The following is a 21,094-nucleotide window of genomic DNA, read 5'->3' as shown; positions in this document are numbered from 1 at the left end:
GAACACAAGACCGTTCTCATCTATCATTTTTTGGATGGCTCTTTAGTAGCCACAATACAAGAATACCTTTGCTATTAGTGCCTGCAGCCATTCTAGTTTCTGCCACTTGGACCACTTTGCACCATCGCTCAAAACAATATGAAGAACGCTTGAGCCTAAATCTTCCTGTGGTAAGAATTCGCCTCTACACCTGTTCATTACCCAGGTGAAGAACAACCACCTTTTGAATAAACCACAGAACCAAGGACACTATTTTCAAGTCCAGCATCCAGATTTAATAATAATAATAATAATAATAATAATAATAATAATTATTATTATTATTATTATTATTATTATTATTATTATTATTATTTATACCCCGCCCTCCGCAGCCAAGGCCGGGCTCAGAGCGGCTTACAAGCAATTTAGAGAGCCAGCGTTTATTATAGCTGTTGCAATAGAACAGAGCTCACTCAACTCTGTGCCAGTTGAGAAGGTCTACCCCGAGGAACTTCAAAACAAAAGCTTATATAGTAGTTCAAACACAGCAAACAAAGAGTCATACGATGGGAACTGAGAGGTGTTCAGCTAGTGACGAAATGACAAATCAAGCAATGGCTTTGGGTTGAGCTCTGTGTGTGTAGATGTTTGGTGGAAGGTATCTTTTTAGCATTTTAAAAATACACTGCCATGTTTTTGTTTTAATTTAGTAGAACTTTGTTTTTTGAATCTTCTGTAATATGCAATTTTAGGAACAAGATGGTGGAATATCTGACAGATTGGGTTATGGGAACATCCAACCAGGCAACAGATGAGGATGTGAAGTGTCTGACAAGGTGAGAGAGGCTTAAGATGCCACTTCAGAATCTCATAGTGCTTATCTTTTGCAGAAACAGGACAACAGAGATTTCTTTTTGAGGGGTGCTTTGTTAATAGCAAGTGGGAACTAGCTGCTGTATAGGAGTCTGTTTTCCACTCACTATAGGGTGGGGGAAAGAAAGAAAGAAAGAAAGAAAAAGCTGATCCAAGATCATAGCACCTGCATATTGAATTACATGAGTGTTTGCATCACTTGGCCTAGGCTGTGGGTCCAGCCTTCCCATTTCTAGTGGCCTGTGTAAATTAGCAGAGGAGACAACAAACACACACATGAGCAAGTATCCACTTGGGAGTCCCAGGTTCTTCCATTCTGACCTCCTGGTGGTCCTGCCTCATCAAGTATGCACTTGGGAGTCCCAGGTTCTTCCATACTGACCTCCTGGTGGTCCTGCCTCATTATGAGATAGTTGTGTGAGGAAAGGGTCTTTTCGGGTGATGGCTTCTCATAGACACAACTCCCTGCCTGGCTGTGTCTCTGTAGTTTTAGGCTGTTGGTTAAGAAGCATATTTTCCAGTGAATGTTCAGAGGAGAGATCAGATTGCTAGTGCTTCTGCTATTACTAATTGTTAGTGATTTGTTATGTGTTTTCGAAGGATTGTGGTGTTTTTGCATGTTCGTATCTATTTGCCTTGTAAACTGTGGCTTGTGTCAAGGCCAGATTATGAAACATTTAAATAAAAAAGATACCCACAGGCACAGTGGGGAAGATGTGACCAGTTGTTTCTGTGTAGCACGGCAAAGGGCAGGAGCAAAGCTCTGGCCCATTTTCAGAATGTGTGAAGGGGGTTGCACATTCCCCATTCTAACGATGGTCTATTTCCTGCTTTGTTCAGAGATTTGGACCAAGCAAGCATGGAAGCTGTGGTGTCTCTTCTTGCGGGACTTCCGTTACAGCCTGAAGAAGGAGATGGAGTTGAACTGATGGAAGCTAAATCCCAGTTGTTCCTTAAGTAAAGGCCCTTTACCTTATTTTATTTAGTACCCGGTTGACTAAAACAGCTGGAATTTTATTACCACTTGGGCATTGCTGACACACCAGCCTTGTGGAAGGGCAGCAGGTTTTAGTCTGTAGGACATACAAGCATAACTGAATCCTGAAAGGACAGAGCTGTTATGTGGTCCAACTTCTCAAATCCAGGAAGTAGGACATCAGCCTGTTCTGGATGGTGTTGCACTCCAGTGGGAGCACGTTCGTAGCTTGGGGGTTAATCCTGGATCCAACATTGTTGTAGATGGCCCAAGTGGCCTTGCTGGGTAGAAGTTCCTGTTTCCAGCTTTCGCTGGTTCACTGGCTACTCTTCAGTGATAACTATTTTCAGAGTGGCTTCCCAGTAAAACAATAAAATACATAGGAGGGAGAGCAATTAAAACGACAACAGAAGGGCCAAATATAAGGTTAAAAGACTTGGGGAAACTACAGTGGGCTTTTCCTTGTTCCAGAAAGTGATGAGATTGGAGCCAGGTGAATTCCTTGGGGTCAGAGTTCTGCAAATGGGGCATAGTGCCTAGACACGTACCCTTTTGGGAAATGTTGGTTTTGTGTAGGAGAGATGGATTCCTCATATTAGAGGGCAGGGGGAACTGTTTCTCCAGAGAGATGCAAGCCACTGTGTCTCGCTTTTAGGTACTTTACCCTGTTTATGAACCTCCTGAATGACTGCAGCGAAGTCGAAGACGAAAGCGCGCAAACTGGCGGCAGAAAACGAGGGATGTCCCGAAGGCTGGCTTCGTTACGACACTGCACAGTCCTGGCCATGTCAAACTTGCTCAACGCAAACGTGGATAGTGGCCTTATGCACTCAATAGGTAAAACAGGGGAACTTCACTGTAGCTGTGTGAAGCGCAGCAAAGTGCAGGGCTTCATCATCTAAACGCTTCTCTTGTCTGCTGGCAGGGTTGGGCTATCACAAAGATCTTCAGACAAGAGCGACGTTCATGGAGGTCCTCACCAAAATTCTGCAGCAGGGCACAGAGTTTGACACCCTGGCAGAAACTGTCTTGGCAGACCGGTTTGAGAGATTGGTGGAGTTGGTCACCATGATGGGTGACCAAGGAGAGCTGCCCATTGCTATGGCTTTGGCGAACGTAGTGCCTTGTTCACAGTGGGTAAGATGCTTTTGGTTATTCATGAATGTTCTTTAGCATTGGTGAGTGCTGGGTGCGAGCAACTCAGCGGGTTGTATGCAACCCTCAAGGCTTGTTTGTGGCCACTGATATGAAATGTATTGTTGCTGATTAAAATTACTTGCTTCTTTTCAGGCTGCAAAGGGGAAGGTTATCACTGGAGACGCAAAATAATAGAATGAGATGCACACAAGGAATATTGTATAGTTTAAACTGGGATTTATTGCCATCAGAGCTTTACTGATAGAATATATTTCTATTTCTGAATGTAGGAAGCTTCCTTTCCTGAGTCAGACTGTTAGTCCTTCTAGCCTGGTAGCACCCACTCTGACTGGCAGCAGCTTTCCAGAGAAAGCTCTTTCCAAGCACTGTTTCCTTATATCCTGTTTAATTGGAGAAGGAAACCCATCATCCTGACCTGGCATTGTTCTTGTTTTCCACATAGAGAATAATATTTAGGACTGGGTTTTATGTGTTTTGTTTTTGAAAGGATGAACTGGCTCGTGTCCTGGTCACCCTCTTTGACTCCAGACACTTGCTCTACCAGCTGCTTTGGAACATGTTTTCTAAAGAGGTTGAGCTGGCAGACTCGATGCAGACGCTCTTCAGGGGAAACAGTCTGGCTAGCAAAATAATGACGTTCTGTTTTAAGGTATGTTTGATCTTAATAAATTCAAAAGAGGCAGAGAGAGAGAGAGATGGGGCGGAAGGCTCACCCAGAACATGAAATCAGATGGATTCAAAAGATTTTCGGCGTCTAGGTGCACCATTGCAGTTGTGCTGTTGTCAGATTAAAATCACTTCAGTGCAGACTGTGTCTTAAATTCCATAGCTGTAATCCAGCAAAGTGGTTACTTGGTTAATTCATTTTTAAAGCCATCAACTCTAAAACGTGGGATTAGTTTAAACCGTGTCCTGATTTTACTTAGGGCAGCACATTTAACTTCTTTAAAAAAACAAATAAGTGCATATTCCAAGCAGGCTACAGCATTGTGGCATAAACCTTTATGAGCTAGAGTCCGCTTCATTAGATGCATGAAGTGTGATCCTTAGTTGGCAGAGAGCTGTCAGTGGTGTGGAGCTAGGCAAAATACAAAGCAAAATATTACAATGCCTGAACATGATGGAGATGTCATTTTCATTGACTCTCTGAAGCCTTACTGACTTCTTAAAGCAGCGCAGCACAAAAAGGCACAGCGCTGCTCTCTCTTTTTTTTTAACTTCCACAAATTTGAAATTGCCAACCGGATTATTCTCTCTCCTGCAGGTTTATGGGGCAACCTACCTCCAGAAGCTTTTGGAGCCTTTATTAAGGGCAGTAATTACATCAAATGAATGGCAGCACGTCAGCTTTGAGGTGGACCCTACAAGGTTTGAATCCGGGTGGGTGGGAAGGAAGCAGAGGGAGGAGGAGGAAGTCTGCAATATTCTGCCTGCTTTCCCCTTAACACACTGCAGCCCAGCCACCCTCCACCGGCAAGCCCCGTTGCTTGAGGCCCTGCTCCTAACTCTAAGCAGGGAATGTAGGGTGCAGCAGAGTGGCCCTGAGCAATGCTTCACATTCAGCAACACCTTGAGGGCAAAAGGTTCCCCACAGCTGCCTTGTACCAAAGGCAGACAATGTAATAGCCTCCAAGGTGTTGTTGGACTGCAACTCCCATCAGCCCCCACTAGCGTGGATAATGGGAATTGTAGCCTAGCAATAGCTGGCAGACACCATGTTGGCTGCCCCTGCCTTATAGGGAGAGGTCGAGAGTCACAGCTGGCATATTGTAGTCACAGTGCCCGTTCTGGTTTCCCTTTGGGTAGATTTGGAGCTCGCTGGATGCTTTCCCTGCTTCCGGATCAGCAGGGAACACCGCCAACTCTCTTGCTCCCATCTCTCGTCTCATTAATCTATCATAACCTGCCTTCAAGTTACAAATCTGAATCCTCAGATAACAGCCAGCTGTGCATGACTGATATGACATTACCCTTGTTCAGGGCTTGTTTATTTTATTTGTTTTCTGCTTTTCAGCTTGGCTGCCAGAGTAGATTACAATTAAAATTTGGTGCAGTAGAAGTAGGGATATGTTGCTCTCTGTGTGTTATGTAGACCAAGCTCCAGGCTCTTCACTGCAGACAGGAGAGGGCAGAAATCTGCCGATGGTCTCAGACTAAAGCCGGCTGATGCTAAGGAGGCCAGCCCACAAAAGCAGCCCTTTCTGCATTTTGATGCCATCCAGATGCCAGGCTTGGGGGATAAACTTACAGACCAGTCCCATCTGCTGCTTGGAAGCTCTCCAGCATTGTAGCTAGCCATAGGCAGAAGGAAACAAAGCTGTAGTTTGTGCTGGAGAAATCATAGAATTGCCAAGTTGGAAGGCACCCAGAGGACCATCTAGTCCAACCCGCCTGCAGTGCAGGAATATGCAACTGTCCCATACGGGCATCGAACCTGCAGCCTTGGTGTTAGCAGCACCAATAAAGCTAGGGAGCCTGGCAAAGCCTTGACAGGCCTGTCTTACAGGTTGGAATCCGCCGAAAGCCTTGATGATAACCAGCGGAGCCTTCTCCAGATGACAGAGAAATTCTTCCATGCCATTATCAACTCCTCTGCAGAGTTTCCACCTCAGCTTCGAAGCGTGTGCCATTGTCTCTATCAGGTATGCCTGAATCTGGCAACACTAGGCTGTACATTTTGTTGGACAGTGTTGGGGAAAGGGTGGAGAGGCTGTGCCCCTCCGGACATTGTTGGACTTCAACTCCCATCATCGCTGACTTCCATGCTGGATAGGGTTGATGGGAGTTGGGAGTCCAGCCACCTCTGGAAAAGCACTACTTCCCCCTATCTGTGCCATGAAGGTGAGGGTCCCTTCTGTTGCAGCTGCATTGGGCCTGTTGCCTGGGGAAAAGTTAAAGAGGCATTCTCGGTGGTTGAAGGAAGCCTCCTTATAGAAGAAAATGGGCAACTGGCTCAGAGAGTTGTGAGCCACTCTCTCTTCTCCTCGAATTCTTTGTCTGTCTGTCTGATCAATGCAATGCTGTGTGGTCTGTGTTTCTTCCCCAGGTTATTGACTGACAGCGCTGAGGGCTGATGGGCTCCCTGGCCTTGATTCAACAATAAAGAGCCTTTTAAACCATTTCAGATCGCCCTCCAAGGGCACTGCTACTGATTTATTTATTTTTGAAATCTTGCATTCGTTATGTTTGCTTCTGCAGGACTAGGGAAATTCATGCACAATAAATTACACCTTGGTTGTTACCAGGGCCAACCTTTACCTTTGCTGAGGTTTTGATGAATCACCTACTGTTGCAGTGATTTACAGAGTTCCACCTGTGTGCTGTTATATGCACTGTGCAGGGCACATGAGTTGTGTCCGCTGTCTGTACTTGAAAGGCTAGTTATATGCTTGAGAGATGAGCTTGCACATTAATGAAAATCTCTTTATTCTCCTGGGACTGCCCATTTGAGGATGCAGATGGGTGTGTGTGTGTGTCATCCTCTACATGAAAAGCTTCTTGCATGTCTAAAAGCAGTAGTTCAAGGAAAAAGCAGGTAGACTACAACAGCCCTGGTAATAAACTCTAAACTTTTTTAGTAGCTTGCAAATATAAAAATTAAAATACTTGCCTGCTAAGTTGCATCCAGTGCTAGTCCTAGATCCATTGAAATAAATGGATGCTAACTTAGGCACATTTATTTCAATGGGTCTCCTCCGAGTAGGAACTAGATGGATAAAGACATCTCTTACTATGATGGCTGAAATGCTAGACACTAGGCAGGGTGGTTAAAAACAATGTTCTTTTACTAAACAATCTGATAGAGGAGAAAGAGAGAGAGAGAGCTTTCCATCTTCTGTGACCAGTGTAGAAACCAAGAAAACTGGCAGAGGAGAAATGAAGGGATCCCATCTCTTCTCTGCCAGCTCATACACTCACCTGCATGGAATTCCTGGTTACCTAGAGCGAGAAGGTGAGTTGTTCAATGCAAGGAGGGTTTAGGTTTGTTCCCCCTCCCCTTGGGTGGTGAATTTAGTTGTGCATTCTAAAGTAGTCCTGTTTCAGGCAGCATCACACAATATTTCTGAACTGGATAGAGCCCTGACAAAGAGGAAGGAAGAGAAGCTGGCTTGATAAAGGAGTAAATCTGGATTTTGAACTGAGTGGGTAGGGAGCCTTTTCCTGGGGACATGTGCCAGTGGTGGGTGGAGCAGGAGATGGTGGCTCTTGCCTTTTGCACAGTAGCCTGCATTCCAGCTATGAGCAAGCAAGAAGCATTGTCATCACAGTTCAAGGTCACACTTGAGGGCGTGGGGCAAGGCTGGTGAGGGAGGGCATGTGTGGCCTAGGGAGAGTCCCAAGCGCCTGAAGGGATGCATTCAGTCCCTGGGCCTGGCGTTCCTCACTCCTGCAAGCAGCTCTTGAGTTTCTGCTTAGGAGAGATGGCAGGAAGGGTCATAAAAGAAGATGGAGGTCCGTTTGAAGCAACGTAGTCCTTTCTGCTTTGCTGGGCAGGAATAATCTGTTTGCCTCCAAACATCTTCCTCTCTTACCATCTGTTCTCTTTCCCCAAAGCTTTGCGGTATCAGCAATATTAGTTAACTTGCTCCTCTTCCTGTCCAACTGAGAAGCCAATTCTGTAGGGACAGCGGTGAAATGAGATTGATGTTTGTATCCCTGTTCTTTATATTAAAGCTGCTCAGGAGGAATGAAGAACCTTTTAGAGAAGGATCTTGGTGAAATCCTTCCCAAGAGCTTTCCCTCTGGAAATGACAACTAACTGAGTGGGGAAATAGGTGTGACTGCTTCTCACTGTCACTCAGCAGGGTTAGGGAAGAGCGTTCTGTGATTATGTCCACACCTCTCGTTTACTGGAGACGTGTCACATGTGGGCCTTGCAAAGTAACGGAAGGGAACTTGGACCAAATGCCCTTGCTTGCTAGTCTCATTCTTTGGGTATTGAACGTAGGTGCTCTCCTTTGCCAAGTAAAAACTGGTTCTGTCCAGCCCCCAATAGAACAGTGTACAGGACAATAGCTGACTCTGCAGCTTCTGTTTCAGATGCAGACCTGCAGCCAAATCTATGAGCGTGCAATGAATTTTGTTAATGGAGTTTATGGTGTAGTGGCTGTAAAGTTCGAGATGCTAAGGAAAGTATTAAGCATTCAAGGTTACTTCTCCATTGGGGAGCGGCTGTTAGAGAACTGCTGTGAAGATGATTCAGTTTCTCCCTTATTTAATGGATCGATTATCTACTTACTTACATCCTCACAAGGCATAAACAATATTTTCCCTAAAGGTTGCGTTGTGGGATGTGTGATACCTGGTGTTGTAAATAACTTTATCGGTAGTGACTGAGCACATTCTGAATCAGCTCGTACTGAGGTTTGGGCCTGGTTTGTGTTAAATTTGCTGCCAGCCTTCCCCGCCAGTTGTTCTCTTCCCCTCCCGCCAGAAAATTTGCTCTTGTGTAAAGGGGGAGCTGATAATGGGGGGGGGGGTTTGACGAGAGACCCAAAGAGGCCTCTAGGCATCCTCTTTAAAACCTGGATGCTGCTGAGCATGCACTGAAGCATCGTTTTCTTCCGGGGGGGGAGGGGATTTGCAGTTTCCTCTGCCTAACTGATGGAATTGGAGGCATCCTAGGGACACGGGTGGCGCTGTGGGTTAAAGCCTCAGCACCTAGGACTTGCCGATCGAAAGGTTGGCGGTTCGAATCCCCGCGGCGGGGTGCGCTCCCGTCGTTCGATCCCAGCGCCTGCCAACCTAGCAGTTCAAAAGCACCTTCGGGTGCAAGTAGATAAATAGGGACCGCTTACCAGCGGGAAGGTAAACGGCGTTCCGTGTGCTGCGCTGGCTCGCCAGATGCAGCTTGTCGCGCTGGCCACGTGACCCGGAAGTGTCTCCGGACAGCGCTGGCCCCCGGCCTCTTGAGTGAGATGGGCGCACAACCCTAGAGTCTGGCAAGACTGGCCCATACGGGCAGGGGTACCTTTACCTTTACCTTAGGCAGGAAATTATGCTCCAGCTCGTGATTGGGAGGATCCAAGCCGTCAGGGTGAGGTCCACAGGCTTCTCTTCCCAGCCGCTCATCCCCCTACGTTTCTCCCAAGTGTATGCATGCATGGAAATGGGGAAGAACTGCCAAAGCGAGGGCCAAGAGCAAGCTCCTCAAATGACTCTGTTAACTGGGCTGCATTTGCTGTTCTAGGTGAAAAGCGGTGAAGATCTGTGTGTCGGTTTTAAGGCAAGGATGTGCATTCCCTGAGGCTGGGTTTCCTTTCCACCCCACCCCACCCTCTGCCCCAGATATGCCATCTGCTTGACCTAGTTGTGGCCAAACTTGGCCCTCCAGCTGTTTTTGGGACTACAGTTCCCATCATCCCTGACTACTGGTCCTGTTAGCTAGGGATGATGGGAGTTGTAGTAGTCCAAAAACAGCTGGAGGGCCAAGTTTGGCCACCACTGGTCACTGCCCTATTCCTCTTGGATAGGAGGAACCCCTGATGCAACTTCCTCTGACAACTCAGTGCTGCATGTGGGTGGGGAGAGGCTTCCTTAATTACAGCTGATTCCTACCAGAAGCTGGTTGGGCTTCTGATCTCACTGGGTGGCTGCTAACTTGAAACCTGTATGTTCCAGCCTCTGGTGGGAGAAAACAGATCGTTTCCTGTGGCTGGCTTGGCACTTTGTCTCAATAGGCTTGCCAGTCCATTGCGGGAGTCTTGGATCCCAAGCTCTGAGAGATTGTGGGAAGGGGAACACAATTGTTCCCTTATCTCTGGAGTTGGGGAGCATGTATATACACCCACTCCACTTATTTTTTTTTTTTTAAATCTCTAAATGCTGTACATAAATCATTGTCAATGTATGCAAATAGAAGCATTTTTTTAAACAACAAAAGCTACCTAACTAAATTACATGCAACCTGTATTTTTATATTATATTGGAAGATGCCCAGAGTGGCTGGGGCGACCCAGTCAGATGCATAGCTGTCAACTTTTCCCTTTTTAAAGGGAAATTCCTTATTCCTAACAGGATTCCTTGCAAGAAAAGGGAAAAGTTGACAGCTAAGGTCAGATGGGCATGGTATAAGTAATAAATTATTATTCTAGTAATGCATAGGTTGGCGTATTTCCCCCCCCCCCCATGTGAATAAGAGACCAATTACTTCAGGGACGCAGATCTTCCAGACCAATTCTGTCATGAGGGACTAGTAAATACCTCGAGAATACTTTGCTTGCTTTCTAACAGGGCAGAGAGTTTAATCATTAATGTTTCATTTGCTTTGCCTGCTAGGCAGCATGTGCACCATGTCAGAGAGCCATGTGTGGGGTAAAGATAGAATGAATTATACAGCTGCAGTTCTTGGGGTAATGGGTGACCTGGAATATCCTGCAAGCGTTGCTGGATAAGGGTGTTTAGCCTGTGCCCAGTGCATGAGTGGATTGGGAGAAGCTGACCTGCCACAGTTGCCAAATATTTACTCAGCTGAAGCAGATGCACATATTTCTTCTAAAGCCTGAACTGGTCAAATAAGGTTGCGAAGTTTCCCTCTGTGCATTGCAAAAGGTTTTGTGTGGGTAGCGGGGAGAAAAGAAGCACTACTGCAATCCTTTGCAAGAATGGGGACCTGAATATTTTTATCTTTGGTGTCATATTCTACATGGTATACTAAAAAAAAAGTTCATATGTGGGCTTGGTGTTGATTTTTTTTAAAAACCATTTACAAGTTCTGGTACAATGCTGATTATGCATCTAACTTCAGGACTGGGAAGAATTGATTTGGACCCTCTCAAAGCATATATTCTGGACAATACATGCAATAACACACAACAGATTAGCAAATAAATACTCTTTAAAAATTCTCAACCTAGCCAGAAATAGTAGAAATGATTGGAACCTGACATTTGCTTGCTTTCGTATTTGTGGACAAATTGTGGTCACCCACATGAAACACAAACTCCATCCAACATGAGTGTGTAATTTCATTTTCTGTTCTGTTTTTGTTACATTTGATCGTGTAATTTTGTGTACCGGTGGACATTGGGGGTTTCTTTTGTTGCTGTGTATGTGGTTGGTGCTGTGACTTGTTTGTGCTCATCTCTGTTCTGTAGGCAACTTGCCACTCTCTCCTGAATAAAGCTACCGTAAAAGAAAAAAAGGAAAACAAAAAATCAGTAAGTTTTGGAGAAGTTTTATTAGCCATTTCTTTCGAAGCACACAGAACACCCCTTTTCTTGATTTCTGTTTTTTTGCTCTCTCTGTTCCAAAAGCTCTTCACTTTCAAGCCTCTACTTGACTTTCATTGTAAAAATCATTCTACTAATTCTGGCACCAAAGAGCTTTCATTTCAATTAACACTGGACTTTGAAGTCACATCTGTTGTTGTTTTTTTTACGAAAAAAATAAAAATAAATCTTGAATGTGCCTCTTTCAATTTCCATTTCGGAAGGGAACCTCTGCAGCTCTGCACCATCATTCTGATGAACCTCTCTTTGTCGTCACTTGCAATGCTAAATAAGAAGGGGAAAGTCAGAAAATAAGGGCAAGGCATATGTGTGCACTGGTATTTGCAGGGACCTCCAGGGGAAAAAGAAGGCATTCCTCAAGAGAAGTAGGTGGACCTTTCTGATGAGAACTGGAAGCAGCACCAGTTGGTAGATAGCATTAAAGTATGAGCAACAGCAAGCAAGGAAGCAGATGTGGATTGCAAGATGCATGCGCCTCTTCATTCAACCACTATATGCATGATGGGCTGAGTTAAGTGTATGCCCTTGGGAACCCTCTTTTTATGAAAACAAGTTCCAAAACTGGTCGGGATGGGGAAAATGCCCCAATAACATACTCTAAATATTTCAGTTGTTCACCTATACCTGGTTAGGGTGGAGTAAAATACGTGTACACAAATGGATTGGCCTTACTTTCTAGCTTTCCCTCCAAAGTGTGAAAGAGAAGTGAACCTGGGAACCTTAACGAAAGGTGCTGGGTGTCCTTTGTGTCAAACTTTCCAAAAGTGTTTCCTAACCAAAATGCTACTATGGGGGGCACATGGATAGAGGTTCAGTATTTTATCTACTTTGCTCATGTTTTTGTTTTTAAAACACAAGACTTTCCTGATGCTTAATGACATTTGGCCATTTGCCTACCTTTCAGAGAACAAATCTCTTCGGGTGACCTTCTGTTCAGTTAGAACTTCTTTTTTTTAATAAAAAAAGGGTGTTGTTGACTGGTCCACAAGATGGGAGCAGATTGTTTACTTCCACTTGCTATGAGGGTGGAAGTTGAATTTGTGTTTTCCTCCATGGATGTGCTTCTTCTCTTCTAATGTTGCCCGCTGCACAATGACAGAACTTCAGAGCTCTTACTCCAATTGGATTTCTGTGGGGGCGGGGTTCCTGGGTGCTCCTGCCCGTCTCAAAGATGAAATGGGCACTGGCCCAACTCTCTTGGCCTGTTCTGACATGTTCTGTGGCTGCAGCCATGCACACAACTTGCTCGAAGACACCAGCCATGTCTTGAGGCATTGTTCCCTCTGCAGCCACCCTTCTCATAAACCACTAATCCAAGTGCCACTCCAGGAGACTATCTATATAAAATGCTGGATTGGCAGTCTGGGATTTGGGACCCAGCAGCTACCATCTGCAGGTTGCTAATATGAACAGCTTTTGGAAAAATACCCAGTTCTTAGAAACCAGTATCCATTTTAAGGATCTAGTGCCAGTTCTTTTGTCCTTCCCTTTAAAGAACAACACAGTGTTCTGAGTTAAATTAGTCATTGAAATTCCAAGTGTCCTGCAATTGTTAATGTCTAGTGTTGTATAGCCGATTTATCTTGGCTTTGCTTATTCTATGAACTGGCATGAATTGGCCTATGTGTGTGTTCAGTAGCCTTACTGAACCTCAGCAGTTCTGGGGCTCGCCAGTGCCTCAGTGGAGGACTGGGAAACACTCAGGTTTTCCTCCTTGAGTCTCATCATAGGAGGAAAGCAGGATATGTATGGATATGAATGCGTTCGTTATTATTATGCGCTGGGAAATTGTGATTGCAGCTGGCTTGTCCTGCTCACCTTCCCTCTTGAGTTTGCCTAATGTCCTTGTGTTGGATGGCAGATTTGGGGTTTCACATCCAAGATCCTTTGCAGATGAGCATTGTGTGTGTGCGCATATGGGCCAGCATGATTCTGATCCTCCTTGCCACCCAACCCAGGAATAGCTACCTAGAAATCAGTATTGTGAACTGTGATCCAATCTTTGGCGAGCTCCAAGAGGTTGTACTCATTCACGCTCCAGCAAATTGTGGTTTGTTAGGGTAGCTCTGTTACATCTAAACCAGAATGTTCAAAGATTACTGGGAGAAAAGCATATGAACAATTTAATTCTGGACTTTCCCCCCCTCTTTAGAGGAAATAAGCAGTGTTCTGCATGTTGCCCCCAGAGTTAATATTGCAAACACTCCATTACTTTCTCACATGCAACATACACAGGAGTGCTTTTTGCAATTTCTTGGCAGAGACTGGTCCAGTTCACACAATATGTTAAGCCGTGGTTTAAAACAAACCATGGTTTATTGTGAATGCGTGCTGCTCTGGTGCACATGCTTTGTTCCCGTCCCCCACCTCCCAAGCAGTCCCCAAGTGGCAACCTCATGATTTGTTTGCAAAGAGACAAACAGGAACCTGGGTTCAGACAGCCCAGTAAACTTGTTCATCCAGTGGTGTGGGCAGGAGAGGCAGAGGAGTTCTGTGGGAACTTAAGAGCAATGTTAAAACAATGGTTTAATGCAGTGTTACCCAAACTTGGGTCTCCAGCTGTTATTGGACTACAATTCCCATCATCCCTGACCACTGGTCCAGCTAACTCGGGATGGTGGGAGTTGTAGTCCAAAAACAGCTGGAGACCCTAGTTTGGGAAACACTGGTTTAATGTGACGTGTGAATCAGGAATTTAATGAATGGGCTAGTTCTATTCATGACTTTTATTTATATATTATTACATTTATATACCACCATTCCGCTAAAGAGCTCAAGGTGGTATGCATGTTCCTGTCCCACTCTTTTTTATCCTCATGGCAGCCCAATGAGGGAGGTTAGGCTGAGAGGTGACTGGGCGCAGGTCACGCAGTGAGTTTCTTGGCTAAGTGGGAATTGGGCCCCTTTTCTTCCTGGTCCTAGTCAGGCTTTCTAACCTCTACACCTTGCTGACTTCCCTGTTTTGTTGAGAGTTCCCTGCTGATGGGTGTACTGAAGCAAAACTTTTCTTTTTCTTTTTGGGTTTTTTTAGTTTGATAAATGAGCATTTTGGTTTCATTGGCAAAGTTGTCATTCCACACCTCAAGGTTTGTGCATAAACAATTCAAGTACAAAGAAACTCTTGCCTTCCTTTTAAATTAGCATACTGCAAAATGGCTTTTTAGTTTTTGACCTTGCTCATATGGATTTGCTCATACACGGGCTTCACCACAAGACGGAGTGTGAATATATTTGTGTGTGTGTGAGAGAGAGAGAGAGCGGGGGTGGGGGGGTGGAAAAATCATGCTGTAAAATTGTGCCTTGTCTGTACTATTATCAGTAACTCTTTTCTTCTTCCTTAACTTCTAATAATGATCTGACCTGTTTAACGAGAGAGGTCCAGTTTGGCACCCTATTCTGTTTATCCTGTACAGTAACACCTGTGGAAGGTTTGGCAACGAATAGGGAGCTGAAAAGGCCTCTCATTTTTCTTTTCCGTACTCATTCCGGCCCTTCATTTAAGTTGTGGCCTTATCAAACTCCAACTTGTGCTATTTAGGTTGTCAGCCAGCGGTTCCCTCAGAACAGCATCGGAGCTGTTGGGAGTGCCATGTTCCTGAGGTTCATCAACCCTGCCATCGTCTCGCCATATGAGGCTGGGATATTGGATAAGAAGCCGCCACCAAGAATCGAAAGGGGCTTGAAGTTAATGTCAAAGGTAAAGAACTGCAATTCTTGCATGTGTGGGGTTTTTGGGTCTTGGGAGTGAGGTGCAGAGTGAAACAGTAGGCAAATTATTGCTGCGAGGGGTTTGAAATGGACCTAAGGCGCACGTGGAAAGTTTTGGCCCTCTGCTTAATTTTGTGCGGCCCTTTGCATGACTCCCAAACCCCTCTGCAAGTTCAGACCTCTGGCGAGAGTGACGCATCCCTCTCCTGGAAGCCTGATCCACCCATCACTGGCTTCAGCACTGCCCACTGCCAGTATATAGCACATTACCCTGGCAGGACTGTGATATTCCATAGGAATAAAAGTTTGCCTGCCCCAGATTGAGTTTTCATTTGTTTGTTTCGTGGGTTTTGGGGGGGGGAGCGTTCAAAAAACGTCACCCCTTCTTACAGCCTGCTAGTATAGCATACGTTGTTCATTTATTTATGTAAAGCATTTGTGATCTGCTTTTTGAGAACCATGCTCCACAAAGTGGCCCTTTGTCCTCTGGACTAGACCAGAGCATGCCTGCAAATGTTCAGTCATCTTGGATTAAAGCGAATCCCTTGTAACGCAGAAATAACGTTTAGAAGAGAACGCCATGGCACAGCTTGCCATGGCACGATTGGATTCTTCACCAGTTCTTTTTATTAACCTAGGTACTGCAGAGCATTGCCAACCACGTCTTGTTTACAAAGGAGGAGCACATGCGGCCTTTTAATGACTTTGTGAAGAGCAACTTTGATGCAGCACGAAGGTAAAGTAGTTGCAATGCTTAGTTTAAAAGAGCTTTGCCTTTATAAGTCTGTAAAGGCCAAGAGGGGTCGGATCTGCAGGCTCTGTTAGTTGGAAAGCCCAAATAGCGTGGTCCGGAGCAAGCAAGCATGCATGCATGCATGCATAAATTAATAAATTATTTTTTTATTTGTATCCCACCCTCCCCGGCCAAAGCCAGGCTCAGAGCAGCTAACACCATGTAAATAAGACAATATGCATAATAATAATAATAATAATAATAATAATAATAATAATAATAATTGTATATGGATACAATCTGCAAATGAAATAACATTCATTAAAATAATATAGAATAATATTAAATATCAGCATTTCAGGATTAAACATAAATCCACTCTGAACAGTTACAATAAGTGATTTCTAAACTCCAATAAAACAACAGCAAGCCACAGTGCACAATACAAAATGAGAAGCAGAGACTGGAGGCACAGCTTCCTTATGAGGAATCCCAGGGCCGGAAGGGGGGGTGGGGCAAGGCAGGTGGAAAGAGGCCTTGCCTGATGGAGTCTCTCCAGCATGGGCTGGGTTTCCAGAGGGTGCAGTCAAACAGGCCAGAGGCTAGCAAATGGCTAAATCCAAGTATGGCAACTGTTAAGTCCCAAGGACCAGAGACAGGAGAAGTGATCCAGCATAGGCAGGTCAGGCAGGTGCAGACCATGCATGGAAGACTAACTCATGGAAGAGGATAGCCATGATATCTGGGCTTACTCAGTTCAGAGGCAGTGCACCCCTGAGTACAAGATGCTGGGAAGCAGCGAGGTGGAGTGGGTGGCTCTCACCTTCTTGCCGTACTCGTGGGCTTCCTGGAGGCATCTGGTTGTCCACTGGGTGAAACAGGATGCTGGGCTGGTCGGATCTTTTTGGTCTCTTCCAGCACAACTGCTCTTTTTCTTTATTTCTAAAAAGACATTGGGGGTGGGAAGTGTGGGGTGGTTAGCTCATATCACGTTTGCCTTTACTCTCGTGGCAAAACAGATCTCCCAGAAATAAAAGAGGCAGAAATGTGCAGAGATCAATGTCAGCGTTGCATACATTGTGGATTCCAAGAATATTCCTTTTGCTGTTATGCAGCTCCTGGTCATGGAGTGTGCTGTGTTGCACTGGACAAGGGCCGGGAAAGTCTGGAAGCGCCTCATGCCCTCCATTAGGTTTTCTGTCAGAGTGTATATGACTGCCAAGACTGATCATTTTAACTGTAGCACTGTAGCCACCTTATCCCTAGCAACAAGCATACTTTAGGTGTACCTGCTTGTAATTTTAATAAAATTACTTTGAACACTGTACTATTCAACCACAACGTGTGTGCCTTGAGAAACAAAGCCAACACCCCGTTGGTTGTAGTGAAAAGCTGTGAGATCCTTGCTAAAGAGAGCAACGGCTTTCCTTTCTTTGTAGGTTTTTCCTTGACATTGCGTCAGATTGTCCAGCCAGCGACACGGTCAATCACAGCCTCTCTTTCATCAGCGATTGCAACGTCCTTGCTTTGCACCGGCTCCTCTGGAACAATCAGGAGAAGATTGGCCAGTACCTTTCCAGCAACAGGTAGAAGTAGCTTGACCAGTGGCCAAGAATCGTTGGCTTTGTCAGAGTTGAAGGAGAAAGCGAGGAACATGCTGTAGGGCAGCAGCTGCCATTTGGGGGGGGCAGTAGGCATGTCTTGAATTTTGAGAATGTGCTGGGGGTACTAGTCACTAAATAGCTGCCATGGAGTGTGTGGCATAACACAACATGGCTACCATGAGGCGCTTGGCATGACACAACATTAGAGAAAGAGAGAGCCAACTTTGTGTACCATGAGAAGTCAGCTATATCCTCCTAGGCCTGGTGATGTTGCTATCTAATAGCAACAGGGAGCATTACCTGGGAAAACAAACCACTCACTCTTCATAGAAATCACTTAGAAGGTACCTGTATATTTTGGCCCATCATGTTATTTCTAGGACGGCTAGAAACTTAATTCTTTTATTAAATGAAAGCTGAGAGTCTGGGGTAGCTGCACAGGGGCATTCAGGAAAACCTCCCCAAGTGCCGGATTGGTGACACTCTACTCTGATGACTGCTGTGGGTGATTTTGCTTTTTAGTAGTATAGATGCTGGGATAGTCATGGTTGTAAGTTCTACTCAAAGTGCACCCATTGAAATGAATCAGCCTGTGTTTGTCTTGTCCTTTAATTTCAGTGGATCTGCTCTGAGTATGACTATCATTGGATACAGCTTAAAGTCTGCCTCATTATAGCATCCAGTGCAGCGGCACAGAGCAAGCAAAGCACAGATAGGATGGGTGGAGCATGGGTTGTAGGAGGAATTGCAGTGATAATCGGGAACAGAAATCTGAACATGGGATAGAACTCATCTGTTTACACACTTTATTAAACCTTGGAGAGTGGGAGGAGGATTGGCATTGGAAGCCAGTGATGCTTGCAGAAAGCAACCTGGGTTCTGTAGTGTATTTTGTCCGTGTAAATAACGCAGGGTATTTTCCACGCTAAATGTTTGTCTGATTTCCTTATTAATGCATGCAGGATGATGCATGTTGTACCGAAATGGAAGAGAAGGAAAATCTAAAAATACCGGTTGTTACAAATGTTTTTGGGTTGTTGGGTTTTGTTGATAACATGCAGTTGTTTCTCTAGGGACCACAAAGCTGTTGGAAGACGGCCATTTGACAAGATGGCGACTCTGCTGGCATACCTTGGTCCTCCTGAGCACAAGCCAGTGGCAGACACGCAGTGGTCCAGTATCAATCTCACCAGTTCCAAGTTTGAAGAATTTATGACTAGGTAGTGGATCTGTAGATGTCTGTTGTTAGCAGTAGCTTTTAGCGTTAATCTGTTGCCAATGCAAATACAATGCTGTCCATGGTTCTTTTCCCATTTTGAATGCTCATGGTTCTTTTCCCACACATTCTCCCATACTCCTAGATTCCAGGATTATTATTATTTTTGCTTGCATGTTCTGCCATGCCTCAGGAGTATTTTTGTAGAAGTTCCAACATGTGATTCAAGGGTTTTGAGTAAGCCTGAAAAAGATGGCAGTCAGCTTTTGGTTGGGGGTGGGATGTAGACACTCAAGCTTAATTTGAGATTTTCAGTGTGCTTATGTTTGCCTCCTTAGGCACCAGGTGCACGAAAAGGAGGAGTTCAAGGCCCTGAAAACACTAAATATTTTCTATCAAGCTGGGACATCCAAGGCTGGCAACCCTGTTTTCTACTACATTGCTCGCCGGTAAGACCACTTCTCTGTGTTCCTTATTATTTACTATTAAGAATTGTGAAGTCTATATGAAGAAGCAAACTCTTTCATTTTCTTGCTTCCCAAGCAACAGCAATGCCTCCGTCATTTCAAATGTTTTTGTTGTGTTCTGAACACATTAGCAAAGTGAGTTTTATTTGTGTGTGCAAAATACGCCACAACTGTTTCTAGCGCTGGTTCGCTTTTTAAGAGGAGTGAGGATTTTTGCCATCTTCGAGCTGCTCCTTTGCTCAGGCAAGTGCTCTGTGGCCACTGGGCTTGCTTGCAGGCTTCTCAGAGTTGCGAAAAGCTCCATGACCTCCATAGATAGGCCCTATCTGCACAACTCTTGTGTGCACATTGGATTGTGTTTCAGTATTTTATGTGGAAGGCTGCATGCACTCCTATGAGAGAGCAAATTTATTGCTCTTGTGGAGTTCTGTGGGTTTGGTTTTTTAAAAAATAGGTTTTCTCAACAGATGCAAAAACAAACTTGAATCTTTACCATCCTGAACCTCAGCTAATAACTTTTGCCATTGTTTTGTGTGCGAGTGCCTATATGGCATAGATTGTCTGCACTGTGCACACTTGTTGCTGTGCCTGTTTTGGACTACCAGTTCAATATAAATATCTGTGCTTGAGCTAAATGAGGCTTGTGCAGCAAAGGGTATCCTTAGCTATCATCAAAAGTGTAAAGTTGAGGAGCTTGAGAAGTGGAGTCCTGGTATTATGAGCAAGGGAAGCAAATGTGAAAAAAAATACTGGATGTGGTGCGGTTTGCATGTGCCCCACAACCTGCCTGCTGGGCAGGACTGGCCGAAGACATTTTTCTTCCCGAGATGAAGCAGCAATTCCCCACCCACCAAACCCTGCCCTGCCAAGTCAAGGTGTGTCGTACCCAAGGCCAGTGAAGTTATTGGGGCACTTGGAAGTAAATCAGTTCCTGCCTGTCACTGTAGACTGCTGCTTTGGAAGAAGGCATTTTTATATGTTCATGTTCAGCGAGGATGTTCATCGCGTATGCCATGCATCAAGGGGGCTGGAAGGACACAAGACGATGGCTCTTTCGACATGGGAGGGAAATTTGGGTTGAATTGAGGTGTGAAACCCCACTTGCACATTGTTATGCTGTAGCCATACCTACGTTTCCTTCTGACTCTCTTCTTTCAAGTGGCCTCCCATTGGAGTTAATTTTTGCTGCTTTTTCTACTCCGTTTCTCCTGTTTACTGCTGTCTACGTGCCACATGTCAGTAGGCATAAAAACACCGTTGTTTTCAAACAACTACCGCCATTGTTAGTTATGACGCCAGCTTAATCCTTTGTCCATAAAACGGCCATGCACTTTGTCCATAAAATTACTGACAAATAGTAAGCGGAGTTTGACTCTACAGGCATCACTAAGGCATGCTGGGTGCTTGCGTGTGACAATATATTATTTTTGTGTTCTGGTCGTGGGGGAACAATGTGCTTGAAATTTGTGACATGTGCAGGAAGAGAGGGAATTCTAAATAAACCTTGCCACAAACAGTCTTATCTGGCTGAACCATAGCCATTATGGCTGGATCATTAAAAATACACACCACTTCAAACAACCAATCTCCTTTATTGACATAGAGAAAGTGCATCATATACATGGATCAGAACATGACACAGTGAACAAAACAGTAGGAGATGCTTTAGGATAAAACTGTCCAGACATTGTGAGGTATGAAAACGGCTCTTGGGACCTATGGTAACGTAATTTCACTGCGTCGCTTAAAAATCTTGCCACATTCTCCACAACATCATTCCTAGAATTGTTCGGCAGATAAGACACCCTAGAAGAGTCAGTGCGATAAATCCCCTCCTTTAATAAGGGGGCCAAATATTTATCATATATTTTTACATAAAATGGGCAAGAAAATAAAACGTGTGTCATGGATTCGACCTGTTTTGTGCCACAAGGGCAGTATCTTTCAGAGAACGGGATTTTTGAAAATCTACCTTGCAAAACTGCAGAGGGTAAGACGTTAAATCTTGTGAGGGAAAGAGCTCTGCGTAGGTGGGGATCACAAAGGTTATGTAAATATGGGGTGTCCTGGCCAAATGAGGGGGGAGCCTACAAACCACTTGTGCCCTGATCTCTTAACCAAGTTGCAAATGCCTTGTAACTGTTAG

At 44.9% G+C, this 21,094-nt stretch overlaps 1 protein-coding gene across 4 annotated transcripts in view; it reads left to right on the top strand.

Moving 5' to 3' along the window:
* NF1 (neurofibromin 1) overlaps positions 1 to 21,094 on the top strand; it is a 156,892-nt gene that overhangs the window by 44,612 nt on the left and 91,186 nt on the right. For 3 of the 4 annotated variants that reach the window (XM_053367584.1, XM_053367582.1, XM_053367585.1), the window contains 13 exons: positions 735 to 818; positions 1,696 to 1,812; positions 2,487 to 2,668; positions 2,757 to 2,968; positions 3,477 to 3,638; positions 4,254 to 4,357; positions 5,496 to 5,631; positions 11,086 to 11,148; positions 14,759 to 14,917; positions 15,567 to 15,664; positions 17,101 to 17,247; positions 18,339 to 18,485; positions 18,820 to 18,930. In XM_053367584.1, the coding sequence (XP_053223559.1) occupies positions 735 to 818; positions 1,696 to 1,812; positions 2,487 to 2,668; positions 2,757 to 2,968; positions 3,477 to 3,638; positions 4,254 to 4,357; positions 5,496 to 5,631; positions 11,086 to 11,148; positions 14,759 to 14,917; positions 15,567 to 15,664; positions 17,101 to 17,247; positions 18,339 to 18,485; positions 18,820 to 18,930 (1,722 nt within the window). The remainder of the gene's footprint in view (positions 1 to 734; positions 819 to 1,695; positions 1,813 to 2,486; positions 2,669 to 2,756; positions 2,969 to 3,476; positions 3,639 to 4,253; positions 4,358 to 5,495; positions 5,632 to 11,085; positions 11,149 to 14,758; positions 14,918 to 15,566; positions 15,665 to 17,100; positions 17,248 to 18,338; positions 18,486 to 18,819; positions 18,931 to 21,094) is intronic. The other variant, XM_053367583.1, reaches the window with a different exon arrangement.

The sequence above is a fragment of the Podarcis raffonei genome, chromosome 15 (genome assembly GCF_027172205.1).
Source record: "Podarcis raffonei isolate rPodRaf1 chromosome 15, rPodRaf1.pri, whole genome shotgun sequence".
Lineage (NCBI taxonomy): Eukaryota > Metazoa > Chordata > Lepidosauria > Squamata > Lacertidae > Podarcis > Podarcis raffonei.
This window is presented reverse-complemented; position numbering and strand designations above follow the sequence as displayed.